This window comes from Salmo salar, chromosome 16 (assembly GCF_965601325.2).
Source record: "Salmo salar chromosome 16, fSalSal1, whole genome shotgun sequence".
NCBI lineage: Eukaryota > Metazoa > Chordata > Actinopteri > Salmoniformes > Salmonidae > Salmo > Salmo salar.
In genome coordinates this window covers 15016906-15040847 of record NC_138306.1, presented here as the reverse complement: position 1 = coordinate 15040847, position 23942 = coordinate 15016906, and the positions used below count along the sequence as shown (strand labels likewise).

The window sequence follows — 23942 nt, the reverse complement described above, 5'->3', positions numbered from 1 at the left end:
ATTCCACTCCGTTTAGCTTTATTTCCTGTTCCTGAGGGTCGCTAGCATTAGTGGATCATATTAGGCTAATGTTGTGAACATTTGGGACATGTAGCCTATTTGAATCATTATGGAACTCAGACCACACGTAGCAGCTTAAACCTGGAGCCCGGTACACGTTCATGACGACTGGACCGTTGTCATACAGTTCCATGATTAGTGAGAATTAGGGTAGATTTATAGGATTATTGTTCAACCCCTATTGTACACTTTTGTCCACCTTCCAATATGTCATGGATTGAACTTGAATATGGCAACTTTCAGGATGAATCAAAGCACTGTATTTTTGATTCATCAATATAGGCAATTTTTTGTACATACTTTCTTAACCCTAACATTTGCCTAAATAATCTACAAGATCAAAGTATTTTTCAATCTATCAGTTGGTGCTGAAACAGAGACAAATATACATATATTTAGATGGCTGTCTTTCATTGGACTATGCCAGTTTCAAGGACTATGCCAGTTCTGGACTTCTGGATCTATGTCAAGTAATGCAAGGGGAAGAAATGGCACAGCAGCCATTTTGGGAGGGGGTGTGGATGACCACACACCATAGCAGTCATCTTTGGTACAACATTAAAAAGTAGCTTAGGCACTCTTTACAAGGTTCAAAAGTTCCCTTTGAGGAAGACCACGTACATTCTCTCAATGTATTTTAGTCAGTCTGTCAACAAAATTCTAATTAAAGGTACACCGTATTTAAGGGGATGGCTAAATAAGATAAATGTACTGAAAACCCATTCGAATGAAATGCCACGAGAAAATCTGTTGGCCAGCAAGTCGGAGGGTGTTCAGCGGTTGAATTAAATGTATTCAGTATGTGAAAGGTAGCCACATCTGTAGAGCGCATTACGCGACTGCATTAGGTGTCTGAATACCAACTACTGAGAAGTGTGTAGGAAAGGTGTGCGTATGAAGGTGTACATTTCCTAAGTCTAAATCGGCCCCTTACAGCTAACAGTAATATCAAACCGCTTTAAATACTACAAATAAAGTTGGCTCAGGCAGCCGCCTTTCCATACTAGTTGTAGGCCACCCTCCCTGTGATGCCATATAGACTAGGGAAGGTAGAACAAACTGAGTTTCAGACATACAGTATTTGTGCTGAGGAGTCTGCACCTCTTCTTTCAAATACTTGGAGTGTTTGCTCTAGCTTACCTGAAGTGCAATATGGGTGGGGTTTGCAGTTTGGGGACTATTCTATTGGTCCATTAAGCCAGGCATACTCAATCAAGCACAGATGAACTATTTGAAAGAATATCATATAGTATTTGAACCCAGGTCTGGTGAGACCGGAGCAAGAGACACCGCCTCACAAACACGGGCCTCCTCCTGTCTCACCCGCAGAGCTCTCACTCAGGATTTATTTAAGGTTAATTTGGTCTGTGATGGTTTCTGATAAAGTCCGGTCAAACTTTTTTCTGACTCAACTGTTTGCTGACAAACCAATTGTTTTCTGGTCTTTAAAATCCTCACAGACCTGAGTGGTACAATATACTTAAGCAATAAGGCACGAGTGGGTGTGGTATATGGCCAATATACCATGGCTATGGGCTGTTCTTCAGCACGATGCAACGCGGAGTGCCTGGATACAGCCCTTAGTCATGGTTTATTGGCCATATACCACAAACCCCTAAAATGGCTTATTGCTATTATAAACTGGTTACCAACGTAATTAGAGCAGTAAAAATAAATGTTTTGTCATACCCGTGGTATAGTCTGATATACCACGGCTGTCAGGCAATCAGCATTCAGCGCTTGAACAACCCAATTTATAATACGAAGTAAGCTCCAAAAGTATTGGGACCAATGTTCCCTCTAAGATGTGTGTGTGCGCAGTAGCCCCGAAACGGCCGTTCAGAAGAAATACAGTAGCAGCACATGGAGAGAAGCACGAGATTGAACTTCACTCAACTTTCTAGAGTTTTCCATGTTAGTTAACACTATCAACGTTTCCCTTTACTGTGACAATTGTGATCGAATCAACACAATATTAGAACTTTCAATGCAACATACCGAAACAAAATGAGCTATGCAAGACTTAGTATGCAAAACTAGCTACGCAAGAGATTTTGTTGTAGGCAGCACGCATCGGAGTAGGATTCTATTGCATTAACACACAACTCAGCCCATTCTTTACACAGACCGGTGCGGCATAACCAATCAGAGATGCAGTAGGCTTATATGCAAATAGACCACTGCCATGAATGGATCTGTGCCATTTACTTTGAACTAGACTGTGATGGTAGGCCTACATAATGATCCAATAGCCAAGTGGATCTATACCATTTACTTTGAACTAGACTGTGATGGTAGGCCTACATTATGATCCAATAGCCAAGTGGATCTATACCATTTACTTTGAACTAGACTGTGATGGTAGGCCTACATTATGATCCAATAGCCAAGTGGATCTATACCATTTACTTTGAACTAGACTGTGATGGTAGGCCTACATTATGATCCAATAGCCAAGTGGATCTATACCATTTACTTTGAACTAGACTGTGATGGTAGGCCTACATTATGATCCAATAGCCACAGCAGCTTGCATGGCCGCTGTTAAAACGGTAACTTAAAGCGGGTACAGCCTCAGTGTTCACAGTAAACGCGCACTGGAAGTTGCGCAGGATTTTCACAACGTTCAAGTTTGCGCGGAGCAGACATGACATTTGCTCACAGCCGCATTTTTTTTGAGGGATCATTGATTAGGACATTGACACATTTTTGTTGTTTTGGCTCTGTACTCCAGCACTTTGGATTTGAAATGATGCATGACCATGAGGTCGAAGTGCAGACTGTCACCTTTAATTACAGCACTTTTTGTACATAGACCCTCCATTTTGGGGAACCAAAAGTATTGGTAAAAATGTAGTTATGTGTATTAAAGTAGTAAAGGTTCCATATTCCTAGCACACAATGACTACATTAAGCTTGTGACTGGATGCGTTAGCTTTTTTTTGTGTGCGTTTCAGATTATTTTGTGCCCAATAGAAACTAATGGTAAATAATATATTCTGTCATTTTGGAGTCACTGTTATTGTAAATAAGAATATAATCTGTTTCTAAACACTTCTACATGTGGTGAAGTGTTCTGCATCTTTAAACACGATTGAAGTATCATGTGTTGTCGAGACTGTGAAATGGAACACCCCCACTAATAACTTCAATCATAAAGCCGGCTCCTACAGGGGTAATTTTTAATAGTAAGTGTCCGGGTGAGGTTACTGGTCGTATTTTGCATTTGCAACCACAACCTGTTGTGGTGTTATAGTACTGTATGTTTGACCTTGTTCTTGGGTTGTGTCTGTTTGTCTATGCATGAATCTAGGACGATTAGCTAGTTAACTAACTAGAATTATAATCATGTAGAATTATTGTACCCATAAATGTTAGGGACATAATTGATATTACATAATCTTGTATCTTCATTTGTTACCACAACTTCAATCCTGTCTTGCAGGCATCCGAATGGGCAGCCTGGGCCTGTTCCTGCAGTGTGCTACCTCTACTGTCTTCTCCCTGCTCATGAGCCGACTGGTCCGCCATTTTGGCTCGCGCCGGGTCTACCTGAGCAGCATGGTGAGCTTCACCATCTCTGCCCTGGTCATCTGTATGTCCAAGAGTGTGGTCCTGGTCACTGTGATGTCGGCTCTGACCGGCTTTGCCTATGCCACGCTGCAGACGCTGCCGTACACCCTCACCTGCCACTACCACAAGGAAATGGAGGTAAGGACAGAAAGGCACACATACATACAGTACTCTGTGGGCCCTGTACTTCCTGAGCATAGTGTACATATGAAATCATATTTTAACTGTGATACAATTCTGTTGACTCCTTTAGATGCCGTAGGAGTCAACAGCCATGTATCAGGGCTGAGTAAACAGCCATGTATGTTCCAATACAAACAAACGCTCACATCGTGGTCATAGTCATATCATTTTTCTCCCTCCCTCTGTACACATACCCAGTCCAGCCCTACACAAACAGACTCCCTTGCACACACTGCCTAACCCTAGACTGTGTATTGAATTTACTTATCTCTCTTTGCATTTCAGGTTTACATGCCAAAAAAGAAAACAAAAAACTTGCTTAAGTACGGGATTGTGATCAAGCAGGACTCGATCACCCATTTGACAGCTGTGGCCGAGGAGGGGGGGCTGGCCCACAAACTGGGGGGCACCAACGGGCATGCCTTCTTCAGCCAAGACGGCTCAGACTACTACCCCCCTCCCCACGACCAGGATGGGTCGTCCCATAAAGCCACGGGCCCCGAGCAGGATGAGCCAGAGGGCTACGAGAAGCGTGGCGTAGGGTTGGACTTTGCCATCCTGGATAGCACCTTCCTCCTCTCTCAGGTCTTTCCCACTCTCTTCATGGGCATGATCGTTCAGTTCACAAAATCCGTCACTGCCTATATGGCCTCCTCCGCCATCTTCGGCATCATCGCCATCTATCTGGCCAACAACATCATCTTTGACCAAAAGGACCTCAAGAGCTGAAAGAATCAGGAACCAAGGGTGAAGGAATGCACCCCTGGCTGCACTACCACTCCCTGCGCTTGCAACGCTCCAGTGTCTTCGCTGACCGTTGCCATGGCATTACCAATGGATTGCAATGAGGCAGCCCGTTTATACGTTTGTGTGTATGTGTGCGGCAGGAATGAAAGAAAAATGTATACCCATGACAATTGTTCCCTCCAGAATTTACTGCAGCTAGTTACTGTGTCTACGAGAGAGACTGTGTCTGTGTATTTAGAGTGTCTCTCACCTTGTTCCTATCAGACACGTAGATGGCCTCTCAGAAGGGTCATTTCTCCTTCTCCTCAGGTACAGCTAGCTTCACAGCATGATCGGACTCCATCAGCCCTTAGACAACTGGAATACAGATTTATTACCATTTCACTCTCATCTATGTGAGGAGTGTGTCAATGCTATATCTTTAAAACAGTCTGCTGTTAGGGCTGGATTCAATCCGTACTACGGAAGATCTGTGTTAAAATGTAAAGGTAATTTCCGATTAAGCCAACAGCGTTTACCGTGAATGCGGAATGCGGGAACATTGCCTATAATGTGGATCTTCCGCGATACTTCTGCAATATGGATCGAATCCAGCCCTTAGTCAAAGTCAACAGGAGATTATTGCCCACTTCTCATGCAGACTGGCCAAGAGAGAAAAATACCCAATCTGGAGAGCCCATCACCTGCTTGGGAAAGGTTCTGGGCTCACATAGCTCCATGCTGCTAATGTATGGGCATTTCTGTCTGTTTGTTATTCTCAGCCAGGTTGTGCTTGCAGTCACAATGGGTGGATTATGCATTGCTTACCGAAACATACATGTTATCACACACGTGATAAGTCAAATGAGACCATTGGACTTGTTCGTCAAGAAACTGCGAATAGAAAAATTGGGAATGTTAAGGGTAACTGGCCCCTAGATTTGGATGGTTTTTGGTAATAAACAGGTTTACTGTATATATTTTGTATACAAATTCATATATTTATATTCCTATGGGAATTTCTTATGCAACCTGTTTGGGTGAGGTCATCTGTGTAACTGTGGTGTTGTTAGAATGAAGTGGCTCAATGGCATCATTGCATTTTTGTTTGAAGTCTGTCATCTCAGGATAGTCACCTCTTTTCTAGAAATTTCAGACAGTGCCATATTGTGCTATTTATTACATCATTTCTACTGCCATTATCACGTTCAATCTGAAATGACACTAGGAAAGTAAATGAGGTGAATTAACCAATGCTGTAAAAAATTCAGGTACACTTCTTTTTGGAAACTCCATTAATATTCCCATGAGCAAAATACCAAAAAGTCATACTAGCAACACTGCAGCATTACAGTGAACTGGGTTACTGAAAATAGTTTTGGTATGCAAGATGACAGTTTTTTGTGTTCTGTCATATTTGTTATGCTTTTCACTGTGTATCGTACATCTCTTTTGAAGGTCAACATGGCTCTGTGAAAAGGTGTGTGTGTGTTTTTTGTTGTTGTTTGTTTTACTATCCTTGTGGGGACCAGAAGTCCTCACAAGGATAGTAAAACAAGGAAAATTCGGACAAGTGGCGACATTTCACCGGTCCCCACAAGGGAAAAGGCTGATTTAGAGGTTAGGGTTAGAATTAGGGTTAGGAGTAAGGGTTAGGTTTAGAGTTAATGTTAAGGTTTAGGGAATCAATTGTTTGGTCCCCACAAGGATAGTAAAACAAACTTGTGTGTGTGAATTTCATAGTGCAGTGGAGAGAGCAGGGCAACATGACATGACTCCTGGGGTTCCAGTCACCTAACAGAATACTGCACACAAATAATAGCTATAATCTACAGACTTTCTGTATCTCATCTGCTGCTGTACACTGTGGCCAGTTTATTAGGTACAACCATTTAGTACTGGGTCAGACACCCCTTTGCCTCTAGAACAGCCTGAATTCTTCGGGGCATGGAAACTTTGCTCAACTGTTACCGTTGACACCAAGCAGGATTGGGCCATGGACTCATGCTGTTTACGCCAAATCCTGACACAACAGGAACTGTGATTCGTCAGACCAGGCTATGTTTCTCCGCTCCTCAATTGTCCAGTGTTGGTGATCGCGTGCCCACTGGAGACGCTTCTTCATGTTTTTAGCTGATAGGAGTGGAATCCAGTGTGGTGGTCTGCTGCAATAGCCCATCCGTGACAAGGACTGACAAGTTGTACTGCGCCGTTATTTGCCTGTTTGTGACCCGCATGTTAATTTGCATGATTCTTGTCATTCTCCTTCGACCTTTCATCAACGAGCTGTATTCACCCATATGACTGCTGCTAACTGGAGGTTTTTTGTTTGTCGCAACATTCTCGGTAAACCCTAGACACTGGCCGGCCGTTTCTGAGATACTGGAACCGGTGCACCTGGCACCAACGATCATACCACGCTCAAAGTCGCTTAGGTCACTCGTTTTGCCAATTCGAACGTTCAATCGAACAGTAACTGAATGCCTGGATGCCTGTCTCCCTGCTTTATATAGCAAGCCACGGCCACATGACTCACTGTCTGTAGGAGCGAACCATTTTCATGAACGGGGTGGTGTACCTAATACACTGGCCACTGAGTGTATATTTAAATAGTAATCAAAATATATTGTGGCCTTAAGTTATTCTTCAAAATTGGGGTTTTGTTAGTAAAACGCTTGTGTTACAATCAATATGTTATGTTATATGCATTCTGTGTATGATTTGCCTACTCTTTCTGACTTTCAATCAGAAATATGGCTGTATAATAACCAAACATAATGTAATAGCTCATTTATGCAATGATGAGATTGGCTAAATACAGTTGGCCCTATTGGATATATACTCTCATTTTGAGAATTGGGTCAAAATCAACTTGTTTTTTGTAATATTTCATTGGCAGTTAATGAAAGATAATACCACGTCACTCATCGTTGACAACCAATTACTAAACAGACATGGTAACTTTTTGGGGGAAAAAACAGATGACTTTGAGAAAATTCCCCCTGCACACAGACAAATAAATACTTATCTGACGTACTGTAGAGCATATGGACATACTGCCAAGCCCCTTGGGAAAATAGCAACATTTTGCAAGTGCCTCTAGAAATGTTTTTATTTTTTGGACATAACTATTTATTTATTGTTCTTTTAAAAATCATAAGCACATATTAAAGTATTTAGCATTATTTTTGTTGCATCTGTCAAAAGTGTAAAGGGCAAAAGCTATTTCTTTGAAAAAATAATAAATTATTATTTTGTATAGATGAGGTAAAAGACATCTTGACTTCAGCGCTATAATTTATTTGAAAATTCTTCCATCCCACTCGTTCATCGTGGGTTGCTTACTCTCATATAGCATATTGATCTCGACTGCTGTCAATTTGTCCCTATAGGATGGCAAAGTTATACTACGTATCATTATTTCACTGCGGCACTGTAAGTTGTCAGGAATCCAACTCAACTCACAAAGTTGATGATTTCCTGGTTTACCTTGCAGAATAGTACATTAATATTTAAACACATGGTTTTGTTTCACTTTTAAGTTGTTGGTTTCATCCTGACCATTTCCTCTATGAGTTCTGGTTGTAAAGGAGCAACTTTGCTGGATGTGCCTGTCTTCATGATGACTAATACCTTTGCAGAGTATGGTAAACAACCTTCTGTATCATTATTTATTAGTAAACAGGAAGTAGTCAATACTGTTGCATCAGGATCATTTATAACCACTGTATTGTTTCTCTGTTTTGAGTTTCCCCTATATTTACTTTTGTTGATATTTGTTAGACATACACTATATATACAAAAGTATGTGGACACCCCTTCAAATTAGTGGATTTCGGCTATTTCAGCCACACTCGTTGCTGACAGGTGTATAAAATCGAGCACACAGCCATTCAATCTCCATATACAAACATTGGCAGTAGAATGGCCTTACTGAAGAGCTTAGTGACTTTCAACGTGGCACCGTCATAGGATGCCACCTTTCCAAGAAGTCAGTTTGTCAAATTTCGGCACTGCTAGAGGTGCCCCAGTCAACTGTAAGTGCTGTTATTGTGGAGTGGAAACGTCTAGGAGCAACTACAGCTCAGCTGCGAAGTGGTAGGCCACACAAGCTCACAGAAAGTTGCCACCCGTTGCTGAAGAACGTAACGCATAAAAATCATCTGTCCTCGGTTGCAACACTCATTACCGAGTTCCAAACTGCCTCTGGAAGCAACGTCAACACAATAACTGTTCATTGGATGCTTCATGAAATGGGTTTCCATGGCTGAGCAGCCGCACACAAGCCCAAGATCACCATGTGCAATGTGTCCGCTGGTGTGGTGTAAAGCTCACTGCCATTGGATTCTGGATCAGTAGAAACGCGTTCTCTGGAGTGCTGAATCACGCTTCACCATCTGGCAGTCCAACGGACGAATCTGGGTTTGGCGTATGCCAGGAGAATGCTACCTGCCCGAATGCATAGAGCCAACTGTAAAGTTTGGTGGAGGAGGAATAATGGTCTGGAGCTGTTTTTCATAGTTCGGGCTAGACCCCTTAGTTCCAGTTAAGGGAAATCTTAACGCTACAGCATACAATGACATTCTAGACGATTATGTGCTTACAACTTTGTTGCAACAGTTTGGGGAAGGCCCTTTCCTGTTTCAGCATGGCAATGCCCCTGTGCAGAAAGCAAGGTCCATACAGAAATGGTTTGTTGAGATCGGTGTGGAAGAACTTGACTGGCCTGCACAGAGCCCTGACCTCAACCCCATTGAACACCTTTGGGATGAATTGGAACGCCGACTGCGAGCCAGGCCTAATCGCCCAACATCAGTGCCCGACCTCACTAATGCTCTTGTGGCTGAATGGAAGCAAGTCCCTGCAGCAATGTTCCAACATCTAGTGGAAAGCCTTCCCAGAAGAGTGGAGGCTGTCATAGCAACAAAGGGGGGGGCCAACTCCATATTAATGCCAATGATTTTGGAATGAGATGTTAGACAAGCAGGTGTCCACATACTTTTGGTCATGTAGTGTAAGTAACCATTGAATTTCAATAACTTAGCTACAGTGTTGTGGTCCTTTAATTATGTGTCCAAATGCCCAGTGTTTAGGTTAGTTGGGTTTCAAGATAGCAAGTGCCAAGGGTCACATTTAAGAAGATGGCTTTGGTTAATTGACAAAACAGTTTTGTAAATATGCTGGGGTGTATAAGACTTAATCAGGGATCTATTCACATTGGTCCTATTTGCTGAGGACTGTATAATTATGAATCTGCTATTATGTCCTCAGTTTTAATTGATGCTCCAAATGTGTTGTTCTTTGTGTTTTCAGCCTTCAGAAATATCATATAATTGTATTTGGAATAGAAATGCCTCAGCTTGGGTATTGTGCAGTCACCAAATAGATTTTTTTAAATACAAAATAAATGTACTGCATTGTAAAATGCTTGTCTGAGATTGTGTATGTCACTGAGAACAACTTTGTAGTCTGTCGAAATGATTTGAACTATGGTCAATGATGGTTGCGCATGAAGCACAGTTAAAACCTTGGAAATAGCGCCATCTATTGGAATTCCCAACCAACTGGATGACATTGAGGGGACCGGTGGAAGCGCGCCACTGACGTATAGGCATATGCTCCACGGTGTCATCATTACAAAGAAAATATGATATGCATTTATGTTTCAGGGGAAGGAATAGTCTAGGAGAGACGTTTCGGGTAGCTAAATTACGCACCACTGTGCTCATGAATGCATCTTACTTTAATTGTAAGCCTATTCAAGTGTTTTAAGATAAGAATTGGTTGGGAAAGTTCTTGAACCAAGGGTGCCATTGCTCTCCGGTGACAAGTGGACTGTTTTTACACCTTCCTTCTAAATAAGGAAGCAGCCTGTCAGACATATGACCACCGACCCAATTTGGGAGCTGCCAAAGTGTCCATCATGTTCCGCAGTTGCTTAACGCCACCCAATGAGATCTCTCCCTTCCTCGGTTTCACGGGCGCTGTGACAGTGTTCCGTTGAACTCTCCACAGACTTGGCACTGCAGTTCAGCGCCTCTTTTCTTGCTTGCTTGCAACTTCACTCTCCCCATCCTCCGCCCTTGTATTATTCGAAGGGGCAGCAGTGAACTCACCATGATGTAATCTGGAGATGCGATAGCCTGGCAAGGTGAAACAGGGTTTTGGTGAGTTGTGTTCTCCACGGCCTGAGTTGCCCACAGAGAGAGGGAGGCGCGGAGCTGCAAAACATGGTAATCATCACCGCCACCATTTCAAGCACTGCCACGCGCACTCCCATTTCTACTCCTCTGCATTGGGGCTGTCGTCTCATGCCCAGACCCCTGATCCGCGTTCCAAAAAGAATCCTCTGCCAGCATGCCGAAGGAAGAAAAACAAGAAGAGTGGTATTTTTAGGGCCATTCATTTTGACCACGTGCCCCGAAGGTAAACCGGATGGCCATTGCGCAAAGGTTCCTCATCAGTATGTCCTACGAGGCCAGCACGCACTGGACGTTGACTGCGATTGTTCTCTTGGGGTTCATAGTGGGGATTGTGTCATCATATCCTATTCCAAGCAGGACAAATGCAACGTTATTGGAGAAAAGATGGGAGACCCTCTTCTCCCGCTCCATTCTGGGCATCTCGGGGGAGAGATCGGACCTGAACTGGGAGAGTGACTATTTGCTAGGTATCAAAAGAGTCCGGAGGCTCTACTGCAACGTGGGTATTGGGTTTCACCTTCAGGTCCTCCCAGACGGCAGGATAAATGGTGTACATAATGAAAACCAGTACAGTGAGTTGCTTCCAAAGATGTAACGCAATATACATCACATGAAGGGGCCGTCGGCAATAATTATGGATCTAACAGCATCTATAGCCCATTTTGCATGATATGTCATCAGCCGCGAAGGGAGCACTGAATGTCTTCTAGAGCAAAGACAAATCTATTAAAAACAGTATCCATCAGTGCTAACTATCTCCTTAATCTCAAACATGACATGAATGTATGGACGTATTTAGACAACAACCTATTTTTACACTGGCTCCTACAGCGGCCCAGAAACTAACAGTCACCGTGTACGTCCAAAGGGGCAATTATTAAGCCTACATGATAGCCTAAACCTATACATTTCTGAGCATATATCGACAATTGAACGTGGGAATTTATATAGAACAAAGACTCGGCATCCTGCGTAGCAATCTGCAAGGTTACACCCACAGACGCACAGCATATGCTATAACCATTATGAACCATATTTTGTACCTATCTGATCGGATGTATTTTCCCAATATCTAATATCTGGTATTTTGTTCAATTAGGTCTAATAGAGATCTCAACGGTAGAGCGAGGAGTGGTTAGCTTGTATGGGGTAAGGAGTGAGCTGTTTGTCGCAATGAATAGCCGAGGAAGGTTATACGGAACGGTAGGTGTGCACAGTTGGCTATTCCATTTATTTTCCTGCAATATTTGTTAATGGCTCCGAGAATAGTGGTCTTTGCACTTACGCTATGACTGGTCGGGTTTTATTTGCATGTCATATAAACTATTGGGTGTGCCTATTTTAATGAACGTGTGCTGTGAATTATGTGAGAAGAAATATGATAATGGAATGGTAGGCTATTTGGTACTGTTAACGAGATGTTCCCCCAATCTTATTATGCATTCTTTTGAAATGATAGGCAGTAAATGAGCTAAGGGCCTGTTCATGGTCGATTTGCCTTCGGCTATAATGATGAGGTTAACAGACGCATAATTGTGTCACGCGCTGTAATATGGCCCTGCGTGCGAGGGAAAGCCCCCCGATACTCCAGAACCTGTCATCGGGACCTGGGACTGTATGCAATTAGTCCTTTAAAGATGAATATTAGGCCTATTTACATGTTAGGTTACACTTATAGGCTATGGCTATCACTGATTGAAGTGCATCCTTTGATTATGGACATTGAACCAAGAGTCAGGAATGATGGTTTCAAAAGTGATTCCATTAGGGTATCTCTGACGGACGTCATCAGGCAGTCTTGTTGGAAGTCCCAGCACATCCCGTCTTTTCACAACGTATTATTGCAGAACATTTTCAAACATGTCTATCCAACAAATACTCTGAAAAATATTGTCAGAGAATTGTTTAGACAATTAAACAAACACGAATAGCAATTAACAAAGTGCAAGGTGCGCACAAGAAGGCCCACAGCTGTCCAATTGCGCACAGTCACCAAGAAAATACACTTACAAAGTGTATGCAATTCAAAACATTTTGACATCAATAATTTCACAAATAACACATCGGTTAATATGCTAATTAATTACCCATATGGGTGAGAAATATGTGGCACAGCAGTGCTATCTGTGCTTAATACCCCAGTTATTGATGTTTAAAGGGATTGTTCACATTTGCGTCATCTTATTAATACACAAAAATAAGTCAATAGACCCAGGGAGTAAGCAAACCAACATTTGTTTTTGTTCAGTAAGCTGCAGTTTAGCCTTGTCTTTATCAAGCACAAAGTATGGGAGTGGTAGGGCCTCTGTTAGCATGTTCCCAATAGCACAAATGACTCCAAAACAGCACCATTCACATTGTAATTTCCTTTGAAATTGAATGAATATGATATTTCAAGATGATCTCAGTTGATTTAAAGTTTTCTATTCCAGTTTTCAAAAAATATGTGGTAAATGTAATTTTCGTTAGATATCGCCTCAAGTACATACGTTTTACGGTCTTATAAACACTTTTGTTTCTTATGAATTTTAGATTGAGCAAGAGATGTGCTAGCCTTCAGAGACAAAGGTTTGCAGGTTCATGGCCTGCTATCAGCCCCAAATGTCCTCCAATATATTAGTGCATGGCTCCCCTAGTTTACATGTGAACCAATCCCGGATGAGGATGAAATGATTGCATGGCAAGTATTTATCTGTGCATCCTGTACAACCATATCAAACTGCTAACTGGGAAACTACACCTGGCCACGCATTTTCTTAGGCTTTTTCTCCTTTGCTATTTTCAGACAGTCTTCCATGATGAGTGCAAGTTCAGAGAGAGCATGCTGCCAAACAACTACAACGCCTATGAGTCCTCCGTTTACAGAGGCTCCTACATTGCTCTCAGCAAGCATGGCCGTCTGAAGAGAGGCAAAAAGGCCACCACTGCCATGACTGTCACACACTTCCTTCCCCGAATATGAGAAAAACTGGCAATAACTCACTTATTTGCACATGTGGATTGTTTTTCAGGTAACATTATACTGTATACATGCATACACCAATACAAATGGACTGCAAAAGAAAGAAATACCACTATATATGATGGTATTTATTCAGTCTTTTGTATGTACATTTCGGTAGCTTACTTTGTTTTACAACTTATGGATATGCCATTATTTGCTGCTTATTTTTTGTTATTTTAATTCGTATTATATAAGGGGTGGAGAAGCTTCGTCTGTCCCCTTCACTTTATATGGGTGCTTGCAATAACTGGTGGAGACCTTGCCCTGTCAGTGGATGCCAGCTCAGCCTCTAGAAGTGGAATGGATACTTTTTATTACCTCAAAGCGCCACGTCCCCGAATGAAAAAAATGTGTGCATGAAATTTCTACTGAGAAGAATGCCTGTTTACTTTGAACTTTTGTCGTTATCAATCAAGGACTAGACATTTTCCATCCTCTGTGTCAACATTATACCATTGTATGGTAAGGGTAACTAGAGCACCTGTTTGTTTCCTTGCTTTGTGATGAGATGGTGTGTGCCTTTGATTCCTACTTGCCGGCCCCTTCCCTTGCATGTGAGAAATGCGCCCCTCAGTCAGAAATAGGGACAACACGCAGGTCATCACTAACCTCATACACTCCAGAGGGCTTTAGCCCAAGTATCTTCAGTTTCTTTTCTTTTCAGAATAACATCAATCAAGTAATTGAGAGACTAATTGAGACTGTGTCCGAGCTCTCTTTGACTGGTGGGCAATGAGCATGGACTTATTGGGAATAGAGTGGCATAATCTGATTTAAAGACGGTTTATCTTTGGTTATTACAGTGCTATAGGTATGTTTGGTGCGTCAGAGTAAAATCCATAAGAAATGTTGTCATCTTTTACCTCTTTTACATTTACACCTGTTCAGTTCTTATTCCAACACAGCATTCATTGGTAGCCAACTGTAAAATGGATTTGAGCTAGTACTTACCTTCACCCAAGTACTTGTAGTAGGAAGAGACAGGCTGCAGGCTCGATGCAGTGTCTAGTTGAGATGGAACACAGAAAGCATCCACGTGTACACCCATCATACTCTATATCTGCCACAGCAAAAGAGAAAGCAGAGGTGTTATCAGATCAATTCACCTTGAGTCAGGAATAAAATGGAATTGTCTTGCTGTGCAGTGCTAGCAAAGCACTACTTCCAAGGAAGATGGTATACATGGAGGATGGCAAACAAAGAGGATGGCAGGCAATGAAAATATGTAACACAAAGGCTGTTTTGGATGTGGGCCGTCATGAAGTTTTGTTCAGTCTTCCAAATAGAGTTATCTCTACAGATAGCACCAGATCAAGCCTACCTATATTGTCACAATGTAACTGAAAAATGTCTTGATAATGATCTATTCAGGATTGTGGAATGAATGAAAACGAGCTTTTCTACTGTTTTGCATGTGTCTTTCTGGGATGACGTAGCAGGATTCATGGTTTCATTTCATCTGGGTGGTGCAACAACATCCTATTGTATTTATCATGCATGTTTTTTTTTGCCGGTCCATATGGACAACAGGACACTATCTGGACAACCTTGAGATTTTGTATGAAAAGCGCTATATAAAATAAATCTATTATTATTATTAACAAGCAAATACATGAACTGAAATAGAGATGTGTGAGAATTGTGCCTCAGTCAAAATGGTTTCTTATGTCAGTAAGGGCACCTAGTTCAGTGTACACCTGTTAGACCTACACACAAGTCTTTGTACTAAATGCATTAAAGCTGCACAAAGAGTGTTAGATACTCAAATGGTGTTCAAGCCTACAGTAACTTACAATGCAATCCATTGCGGGCTCTCCAACTTGTGCGAAGGTGCCAGTAGTGAGTCTGTGTGTACCCTGTGTGTCGGCAGCCTTAGTTTGTGTTCTCGCTCAGTTTTATATTCCTGCACTGAGGGGAGTGTGCATCCTCTAAATCCCCTCGTCTTTTTTAACATATACCTTACCTTCTGCCTTAGTTCCGATTTATTGAAATGATTGTAAATTAGTTTGGAAAAACAGACTTCTCCAATCATTTGTTTCTGAGAGAAAAAATATGTTGACGAGTAAGAATACTAATATATAAAAAATGTTTTTCCTTTTATTTTTGTACGTATGTGCTGTGCACAACAGTCAACTGTATTCCTGCAATAATAATAAAACATGTTTTATATGGGTTGTTGTTATGCCTATGGTTCATGTCAATTGTGAACTGGATTTAGCATATGATGGAACCTCCTATGTATTGATTTTGTCAAGGCCACCCTGAGTATTTTAGATTGAGAAGTATATTATACACTATTCAAAATAAAATATGCCAGCGAGTGTTTCTTTGTGGCAATTGATAAGTAAACTGAACTCTTTCAAGGATTATACTGCAATTTTTAGCACACTCCTATTACCTTGATGTGTGTGTGCAGCTGGGGCTCCCCCCTCTGGCAAAAATAAATATCGCCACGTTTTGGGAAGAATATGGTTCCATTTGGTCCCCTACACTCCAGATGTGTTCAGGGATAGGAGGATAAGCCAGGGGACAAAAACTGGACAGAAGTTTTGTGTGTGTGTGTGTGTGTGTGTGTGTGTGTGTGTGTGTGTGTGTGTGTGTGTGTGTGTGTGTGTGTGTGTGTGTGTGTGTGTGTGTGTGTGTGTGTGTGTGTGTGTGTGTGTGTGTGTGTGTGTGTGTGTGTGTGTGTGTGTGTGTGTGTGTGTGTGTGTGTGTGTGTGTGTGTGTGTGTGTGTGTGTGTGTGTGTGTGTGTGTGTGTGTGTGTGTGTGTGTGTGTGTGAGAGTGTGAGTGAGCAAGCGAGAGAGAGAGAGATTTAACCTGTCCAGTACTTTAAAAACGTCCCTAACTGGGAAGAGGCTAGGGGGCAAAAACAAAAGAGAGCCCAGACACTCAGGTAGGCAACCTCTACTTGCAGGTAAAATGAAAATAAACTGTACCAACCAATAGAAATGCAGACCACTGTGAAGGCGATTGCTCAAGCAGAGAGCAGGAATGGCACATGGGCCAGTTACCTGAGGTGAGGGTGGTGAAGTTTCCTACTAATGTAGGATTTTAAACGATTCCATACATAATTTCCCGCACATATAAACTACATAATTCTGTTGACCATGAGAGTTTTTAACGCGTTTTTTAGGTAAAAGCGAGCATAATGTACTGTTAGCCGTGTTATATAATGAGTTTTTGAAACTCAAACTAACATCCGGTCAGACAAAAACACATCGACAGGATTGGGCCAGTCACAGAGCTGTCAATCTTCAAATATAATTTTTGGCCTCTTTTCCCGTCAATTGTGGTCAACACTGCGGCTAGAGCACCTCGCGGATTAGTGTGTGAACCCGCACATTTCCCCAACATGCACCCGGCTTTCTTCGCGATCTGGCTGGCCGCTCTACACCAATCAATGCCGGTAAACTGTTTCCCTGTGCACCTAGACCCATCGCAGCCGCGCAAAACAATGAAAGTAACAGGTAAACGCTCAGCGTCTGTCGATTTAGGAGATTATTTATTGAAGGTGGATTTGAATGGACATGTAAATAAAGCCATCTCCATAAACTCTCTGGGTAAGTTTAGTTTTCTGTAATAAACCATTTTCACACTATGCTTTATTTTAAAGTTATCTATTTGTGAAATGTAAGTTTTATTTTCAAGTTTTTATTTTACACACAAACTAAAAGTGAGTGTTCTATTTACACTACCATTTATAAATGAGGACATGTTCTTTTTCTGGAGTTGGACAGCTGTGTAGGCATCGCTTAGGACATCTGAGCTGAAGTTTTGTATTCAAGGATTTACAGAACCTGTCCCATTTCAGATTTCTAAATAAGTCCATCATTTTTCTTAAGAGTTTTGTACTTGTTTAATGAATGTATTTTACAGGTGTTTCGTTTCTCAGTAGTTTCATTCTGTTGCAGTGTTTATATCAGGAGTTATCAAAATTGCTGTTGACGAGCCACAGCGTTATGCAGGCTTTTCTGTTCAAGCCCAGTGCTACTCAGCGGTTCATCAAGACCATGAATAGTAGAATCAGGTGTAATATGGAGTTTTCCCACCTTTGCTGCTATAACAGCTTCCAGTCTTCTGGGAAGACTTTCCACTAGATGTTGGAACATTGCTGCAGGGATTTGCTTCCATTCAGCTGCAAGAGCATTAGTGAGTTTGGGCACTGATGTTCGGCTATTTGGCCTGGCTCGCAGTCGGTGTTCCAATTCATCCCAAAGATGTTTGATGGGGTTGAGATCAGGGCTCTGTGCAGACCAGTCAAGTTCTTCCACACCGATCTCAACAAACCATTTCTGTATGGACCTCACTTTGTGTACGGGGGCATTGTCCAAACTGTTGCCACAAAGTTGGAAGCACAGAATCGTCTAGAATGTCATTGTATGCTGTAGCGTTAAGATTTCCCTACACTGGAACTAAGGGGCCTAGCTCGAACAATGAAAAACAGCCCAAGACCATTATTCCTCCTCCACCAAACTTTACAGTTGGCACTATTCATTTGGGCAGGTAGTGTCCTCCTGGCATCCACCAAACCCAGATTCGTCTGTCGGACTACCAGATGGTGAAGCGGGATTCATCACTCCAGAGAACGCGTTTCCACTGCTCCAGAGTCCAATGGCAGCGAGCTTTACACCACTCCAGCCAATGCTTGGCATTATGCATGGTGATCTTAGGCTTGTGTGCGGCTGCTCGGCCGTGGAAACCCATTTCATGATGCTCCCAACAAACAGTTTTTTGGGGGTATTTTATTAGGATCTCCATTAGCTGTTGCAAAAGCAGCAGCTACTCTTCCTGGGGTCCACACAAAACATGAAACATAATACAGAATGACAATACAGAACATCATTAGACAAGAACAGCTCAAGGACAGAACTACATACATTTTTAAAAAAGGTACACATAGCCTACATATTAATGCATACACACAAACTATCTAGGTCAAATATGGGACAGGCGTTGTGCCGCGAGGTGTTGCTTTATCTGTTTTTTGAAACCAGGTTTGCTGTTTATTTGAGCAATATGAGATGGAAGGAAGTTCCATGCAATAAGGGCTCTATATAATATTGTACGCTTTCTTGAATTTGTTCTGGATTTGGGGACTGTGAAAAGACCCCTGGTGGCATGTCTAGTGGGATAAGTGTGTGTGTAAGTTGACTATGCAAACAATTTGGGATTTTCAACACATTAATGTTTCTTATAAAAATAAGTGATGTGCTGATGTTGCTTCCAGAGGCAGTTTGGAACTCGGTAGTGAGTGTTGCAACCTTCAGCATTCGGCAGTCCCATTCTGTGAGCTTGTGTGGCCTACCACTTCGCGGCTGAGACATTGTTGCTCCTAGACGTTTCCACTTCACAATAACAGCACTTACAGTTGACTGGGGCAAATGTGAACTACTGTTGCATCACCATCTTTATTGCAAAAAAAGAAATACAACTACAAACCTAACTTTAAGCTACACATTATTTTAACAGAAGTAATGAACTGTATATTGATCAGCACAGCGATTGATAAAACAGGACCATGTTTGAAACACAAGTGGTTCTGAGCTTAATTCAATATTACACAGGTGAGCTAATAGTTACAGAAATCAGGAATGCAGACAGGCTATATCTAGCTGAGCTACTGTGTCTAACACACCTGTTGTTATGTTGGGCACCTACTGACCAAAAAAGGATGTTATTATGATAAATGTTAAATGACATGTATTGCTAAAATAAAGGTTTAAGGAAATACAGGCATGTCCCACATTACTACAAGACAAAACCGCTTAATCAAGCCTGATGGTCTTGTACATATAAAAGCAAAGTTAGCTTTCATTTAGCTTGAAAAGTAGCATAATGGGATAATGTCTTACTGTGGTGTGTGAATAATCCAATGCTTTATCTTGCATGTGATACAAACCACATTATCATGGAAGCACCTCCTCAAAGAGTATGAATTAGTCTGTTTGAGAAGGTTTGAATCCTAAGCAACCTGCCTACACATAGCTGGAAGTACAATACCATCATAGCTACTGTAGTAGGTCAAAGCTGTGTGCTGGAAAACCTTGGTAGAGCATGGGTGGAATAGGCATTGTGGTGCTCATGTGAATTTCCTTTATTTTCCAGCTTCAGACCAATGCCTAGTCTCACTTAGTTTTTTGGGGTTTTTAATAGATGATTTTGACATGCATTGATTGCCCCAAACATACTCACTTGAAATGTTACTACTTAATTAAAAAACAATAAAAAATGTTCTCTCTTACCAAGTGGATTATTTATCTTTAGGCTCCCCTACTGGTTTATTTTTTGTAAAAAAGTTTATAGATCTAATTTCATTAGATTATTTATATATACAGTGCATTCGGAAAGTATTCAGATCCCTTGACTTTTTCCACACTTTGTTACGTTACAGCCTTATTCTAAAACTGATGAGGAAAAAAAAATATTAATCAGTCTACTCACAATACCCCATAATGTCGAAGTGAAAACAGGTTTTTAGACATTTTTGCAAATTTATACAAAAAACTGAAATACCTTATTTTCATAGGTATTCAGCTATGACACTCTCGAAATTGAGCTCAGGTGCATCCTGTTTCCATTGATCATCCTTGAGATGTTTCTACAACTTGATTGGAGTCCACCTGTGGTAAATTAAATTGATTGGACATGATTTTGAAAGGCACACACCTGTCTATGTAGGGTCTCACAGTTGACAGTGCATGTCAGAGCAAAAACCAAGCCATGAGGTCGAAGGAATTGTTCGTAGAACTCCAAGACAGGATTTTGTCGAGGCACAGATCTGGGGAGGGTACCAAAACATTTCTCCAGCATTGATGGTCCCCAAGAACACAGTGGCCTCCATCATTCTTAAATGGAAGAAGTTTGGAACCACCAAGACTCTTCCTAGAGCTGGCCGACCGGCTAAACGGAACAATCGGGGGAGATGGGCCTTGGTCAGGGAGGTGACCAAGAACCCGATGGTCACTCTGACAGAGCTCCAGAGTTCCTCTGTAGAGATGGGAGAACCTTCCAGAAGGACAACCATCTCTGCAGCACTTTATGGTAGAGTGGCCAGATGGAAGCCACTCCTCAGTAAAAGGCACATGACAGCCTGCTTGGAGTTTGCCAAAAGGCCCCTAAAGGACTCTCAGACTATGAGAAACAAGATTCTCTGGTCTGATGAAACCAACATTGAACCCTTTGGCCAGAATGCCAAGCATCATGTCTGGAGGAAACCTGGCACCATCCCCACGGTGAAGCATGGTGGTGGCAGCATCATGCTATGGGGATGTTTTTCAGGGACTGGGAGACTAGTCGGGATCGAGGGAAAGATGAACGGAGCAAAGTACAGAGAGATCCTTGATGAAACCCTGCTCCAGAGCGCTCAGGACCTCAGACTGGGGCGACGGTTCACCTTCCAACAGGACAATGACCCTAAGCACACAGCCAAGACAACACAGGAGTGGCTTCAGGACATGTCTCTGAATGTCCTTGAGTGGCCCCGCCTGAAACCAATAGTTTTTTAAATGTTTCTAAATAGGACATTCACCAGCACAAAATGCACACTCTTCCATGGACACTGTGAGGCTGGTTAGGCTCCGCTTCAGCTCTCAAAATCCATTCCATTATCAACTGCGCTATCGTTAACTAGCTTATGTGGGTCTTAACTTCCCATTAGCGCTGCATGAAATTGTCAGTTTTGCACTTTTGCACACCTCAACTATTACCACCCCTCCCACTCAGCAAGCGAGCTGTTGTTAGACAGGTAGGCGTTAGGGCTGTAAAATGCCAGTGCGCCAGTTTTTTTACATGAAGAAATCGCAAAAACAAATGCATTTGACAGTTAATGCCAGCTGTAAATAGAGCCCAAGTGTCCTGACCATGTCCAAATGAACTAATTCAACAAAGTGCCTTATTTTGTGGGATTGTTAAATCATTCGCCTAAAGGAATAAATTGTCTGTCTCCATACTTACAGCATGAAATGTGTTTTTTTTATTTTCCCGTAGTTGTCCTCCCAATAAGAAGAGAAACAAGTGTCGGTGCGCCAATATTGGACTTTAAAAGTAAACACTTCTTATGTGTGGACATCGAGGGAAAGTTGTTCAGTTCTGTAAGTATTGCATGGCAATGTCATCCATGAATGGCCGCCCTGGGAACAATCAAATCTGCTCTCCCAAATCACTATTCACATTCATTGTACCATATGATTTTGTAGATTTAATATAACCTATTCATGTAAAATTCAAGTGTGTTTCTGTTGTCACTCCCCACCAGATGATGGACAGCAGGAAAGACTGCCTTTTCCAGCACCTGCAGATGGAGAACCATGTTGACCTGTTCTATTCATCTAGCAACGGATTGTTGCTCCACCTGGAAAGGGCTAAGATCCATGTTAAAAGGCATGACTTGTTAAAGAGACACCTGGTTTACAGAAAGAAGAGGAGCCAACAGGTCAAAGCAGAGAACCCAGAAGCAGAGTCCATCATGTCTGATCAGGATATGCAACAGGACCAAGAACGAGCTGGTGCTGTTTCCAAGGAGACCATCACTTCTTGTGACGACCCTTTGCGGGTGTTGCATTCCAATAGCCCAGGCAGTCCTATCAAAACGGCTGTGGAAAAGACAGCGAAAGAGTGAAGTACTGACCAAGAACTTGACTAGGAAGGCCAGAGAAATGGGCTTTGAGTTTGAAGCAACCTTTTGCGAGATAACATTAAGGGAGATCTCTCCATGCACCAGTGCCTCAGTCCTTGTGAGTTTGTGATTTGGCATTGTCTGGATGGAGTGTTCACAAGACAATTTGAGTAAGAGCATGTTAGATTGAGACAAGGAGGTGAATTAGAAAGATGATCTGTGCCCATCACTAGAAAGAGTGTTACAGTATATGTTGAGGTAGTTCTTCCTAAAGTCAGGAATGAGTTGATGAGGATAGGTGGATGAGACCATGTGTATAGCACAGTGAGATACCAACATTTTGGTTATGCAAGGACATGATGCACTTCTACATATTTACATTGCATAAGGCAGGGTACGGTGGGAGTACGTTGAACGTTTCAAACAGTTGGGTTTTCTCTGAGTCAGGGATGAAAGTCCGATTAAATCATGATGATTCAGGCTGATCCTGAAAATGTGCAGGCTCATTTTAAACCAGGCATTTCTTGTTTTTATTACAGCCTATAAACAATTCAGGCAGGTCACCCATCATTTCCTTATCTACATTCCAAAGTATCTTATTTTAATTAATACAGAAATACATGTTTGAGTAGCAGTTCATGAGGAGTCGGCCAGTTTGGCAACATTCAAGGTAATTCTTCTCTTTAATGGTGTGACAGGGTTGAAACAGTGTCGATGCCCTTTTACAAAGTTAAATTTTAAACTGGTTTGGCATTGAGCCTGATGATGTTGCAATATTTTAGTTGCATTAGATTTTCCTATGTAGGCCTATGTCAAAATGGACCAAAATTGCTGTCTTAATTATTGTCATTATTATTTTATACAAGATTGCGTTGTAACTTCTATTAATTGCAGGCCATTTTTCAATAGATATGTTATGGAATTACTATATTTCGTCAATATAAAGGATGTGGATGTTAACTATGTTTTTAAATATGGTAAATATACTGTACATGTATCAAGGTTGTTTCACTGTCATTATGCAGTACAGACATGTGGCTGAATGATGTTACTTCAACACCCAGACCAAATTGTAGCTGGTGCAAGACACCATTAGGAAAAAGCAATGAGCCATAACAATATAATGTTTATTTATTCAAATGTATTCACATCTTGTTATTTATAATGTTTGTTTTGTATGGATGCTTATTGTCTTATCATAAAATATACATATTGAAACATTTCTAAAATATAACAGATTCTGACAATGTAATCATTACTGTACATATCATTTGAAATAATGTTCATTTTATTAGGTTAATAACCTTAAATGTTTGTTAAATATATCAATAAAGTTTATTTTCTTCAGCATTTTAGAATTAAAAACGTGACGTCCTTTTCACACTCTAGGTTCAGGAATTACACCTTGTTCACACTGTTTTCACTGCAGCTCTCGGTAACACTTTACATTAGTAGCCTGCTTTTAGATAGGCAGCCCAATTCTGTTATGTTTTTCACTAATTGGCTCTGAAAAAGATCTGATGTGAAAAGATCTGATGTGATTAGTCAAAAGACCAATTAGTGGGGGAAAAGTATAC

The 23942-nt window shown here is 41.6% G+C and overlaps 3 protein-coding genes across 3 annotated transcripts in view; all 3 read left to right on the top strand.

Moving 5' to 3' along the window:
• The window catches only part of LOC106573195 (solute carrier family 45 member 3), a 61778-nt gene extending 51811 nt beyond the window's left edge, over positions 1 to 9967 (top strand). The window contains exons 4-5 of the mRNA XM_014147980.3: positions 3506 to 3771; positions 4102 to 9967. Coding sequence (XP_014003455.1) covers positions 3506 to 3771; positions 4102 to 4545 — 710 coding nt within the window. The 3' untranslated portion in view covers positions 4546 to 9967. The remainder of the gene's footprint in view (positions 1 to 3505; positions 3772 to 4101) is intronic.
• A 153-nt stretch (positions 9968 to 10120) lies between these two features.
• LOC106573196 (fibroblast growth factor 6) lies at positions 10121 to 15923 on the top strand. The gene is made up of 3 exons (XM_014147981.3): positions 10121 to 11317; positions 11845 to 11948; positions 13531 to 15923. The coding sequence occupies exons 1-3, from the start codon at positions 10978 to 10980 to the stop codon at positions 13705 to 13707; spliced, it is 621 nt and encodes a 206-aa protein (XP_014003456.1). The 5' UTR covers positions 10121 to 10977; the 3' UTR covers positions 13708 to 15923.
• Positions 15924 to 16835: 912 nt separating this feature from the next.
• On the top strand, positions 16836 to 23715 carry LOC106573277 (uncharacterized). Its single transcript, XM_014148185.3, has 3 exons — positions 16836 to 17311; positions 21738 to 21841; positions 22006 to 23715. Exons 1-3 carry the CDS (start codon positions 17104 to 17106, stop codon positions 22366 to 22368), a joined length of 675 nt encoding a protein of 224 aa, XP_014003660.1. The 5' UTR covers positions 16836 to 17103; the 3' UTR covers positions 22369 to 23715.
• Positions 23716 to 23942: the final 227 nt, after the last annotated feature.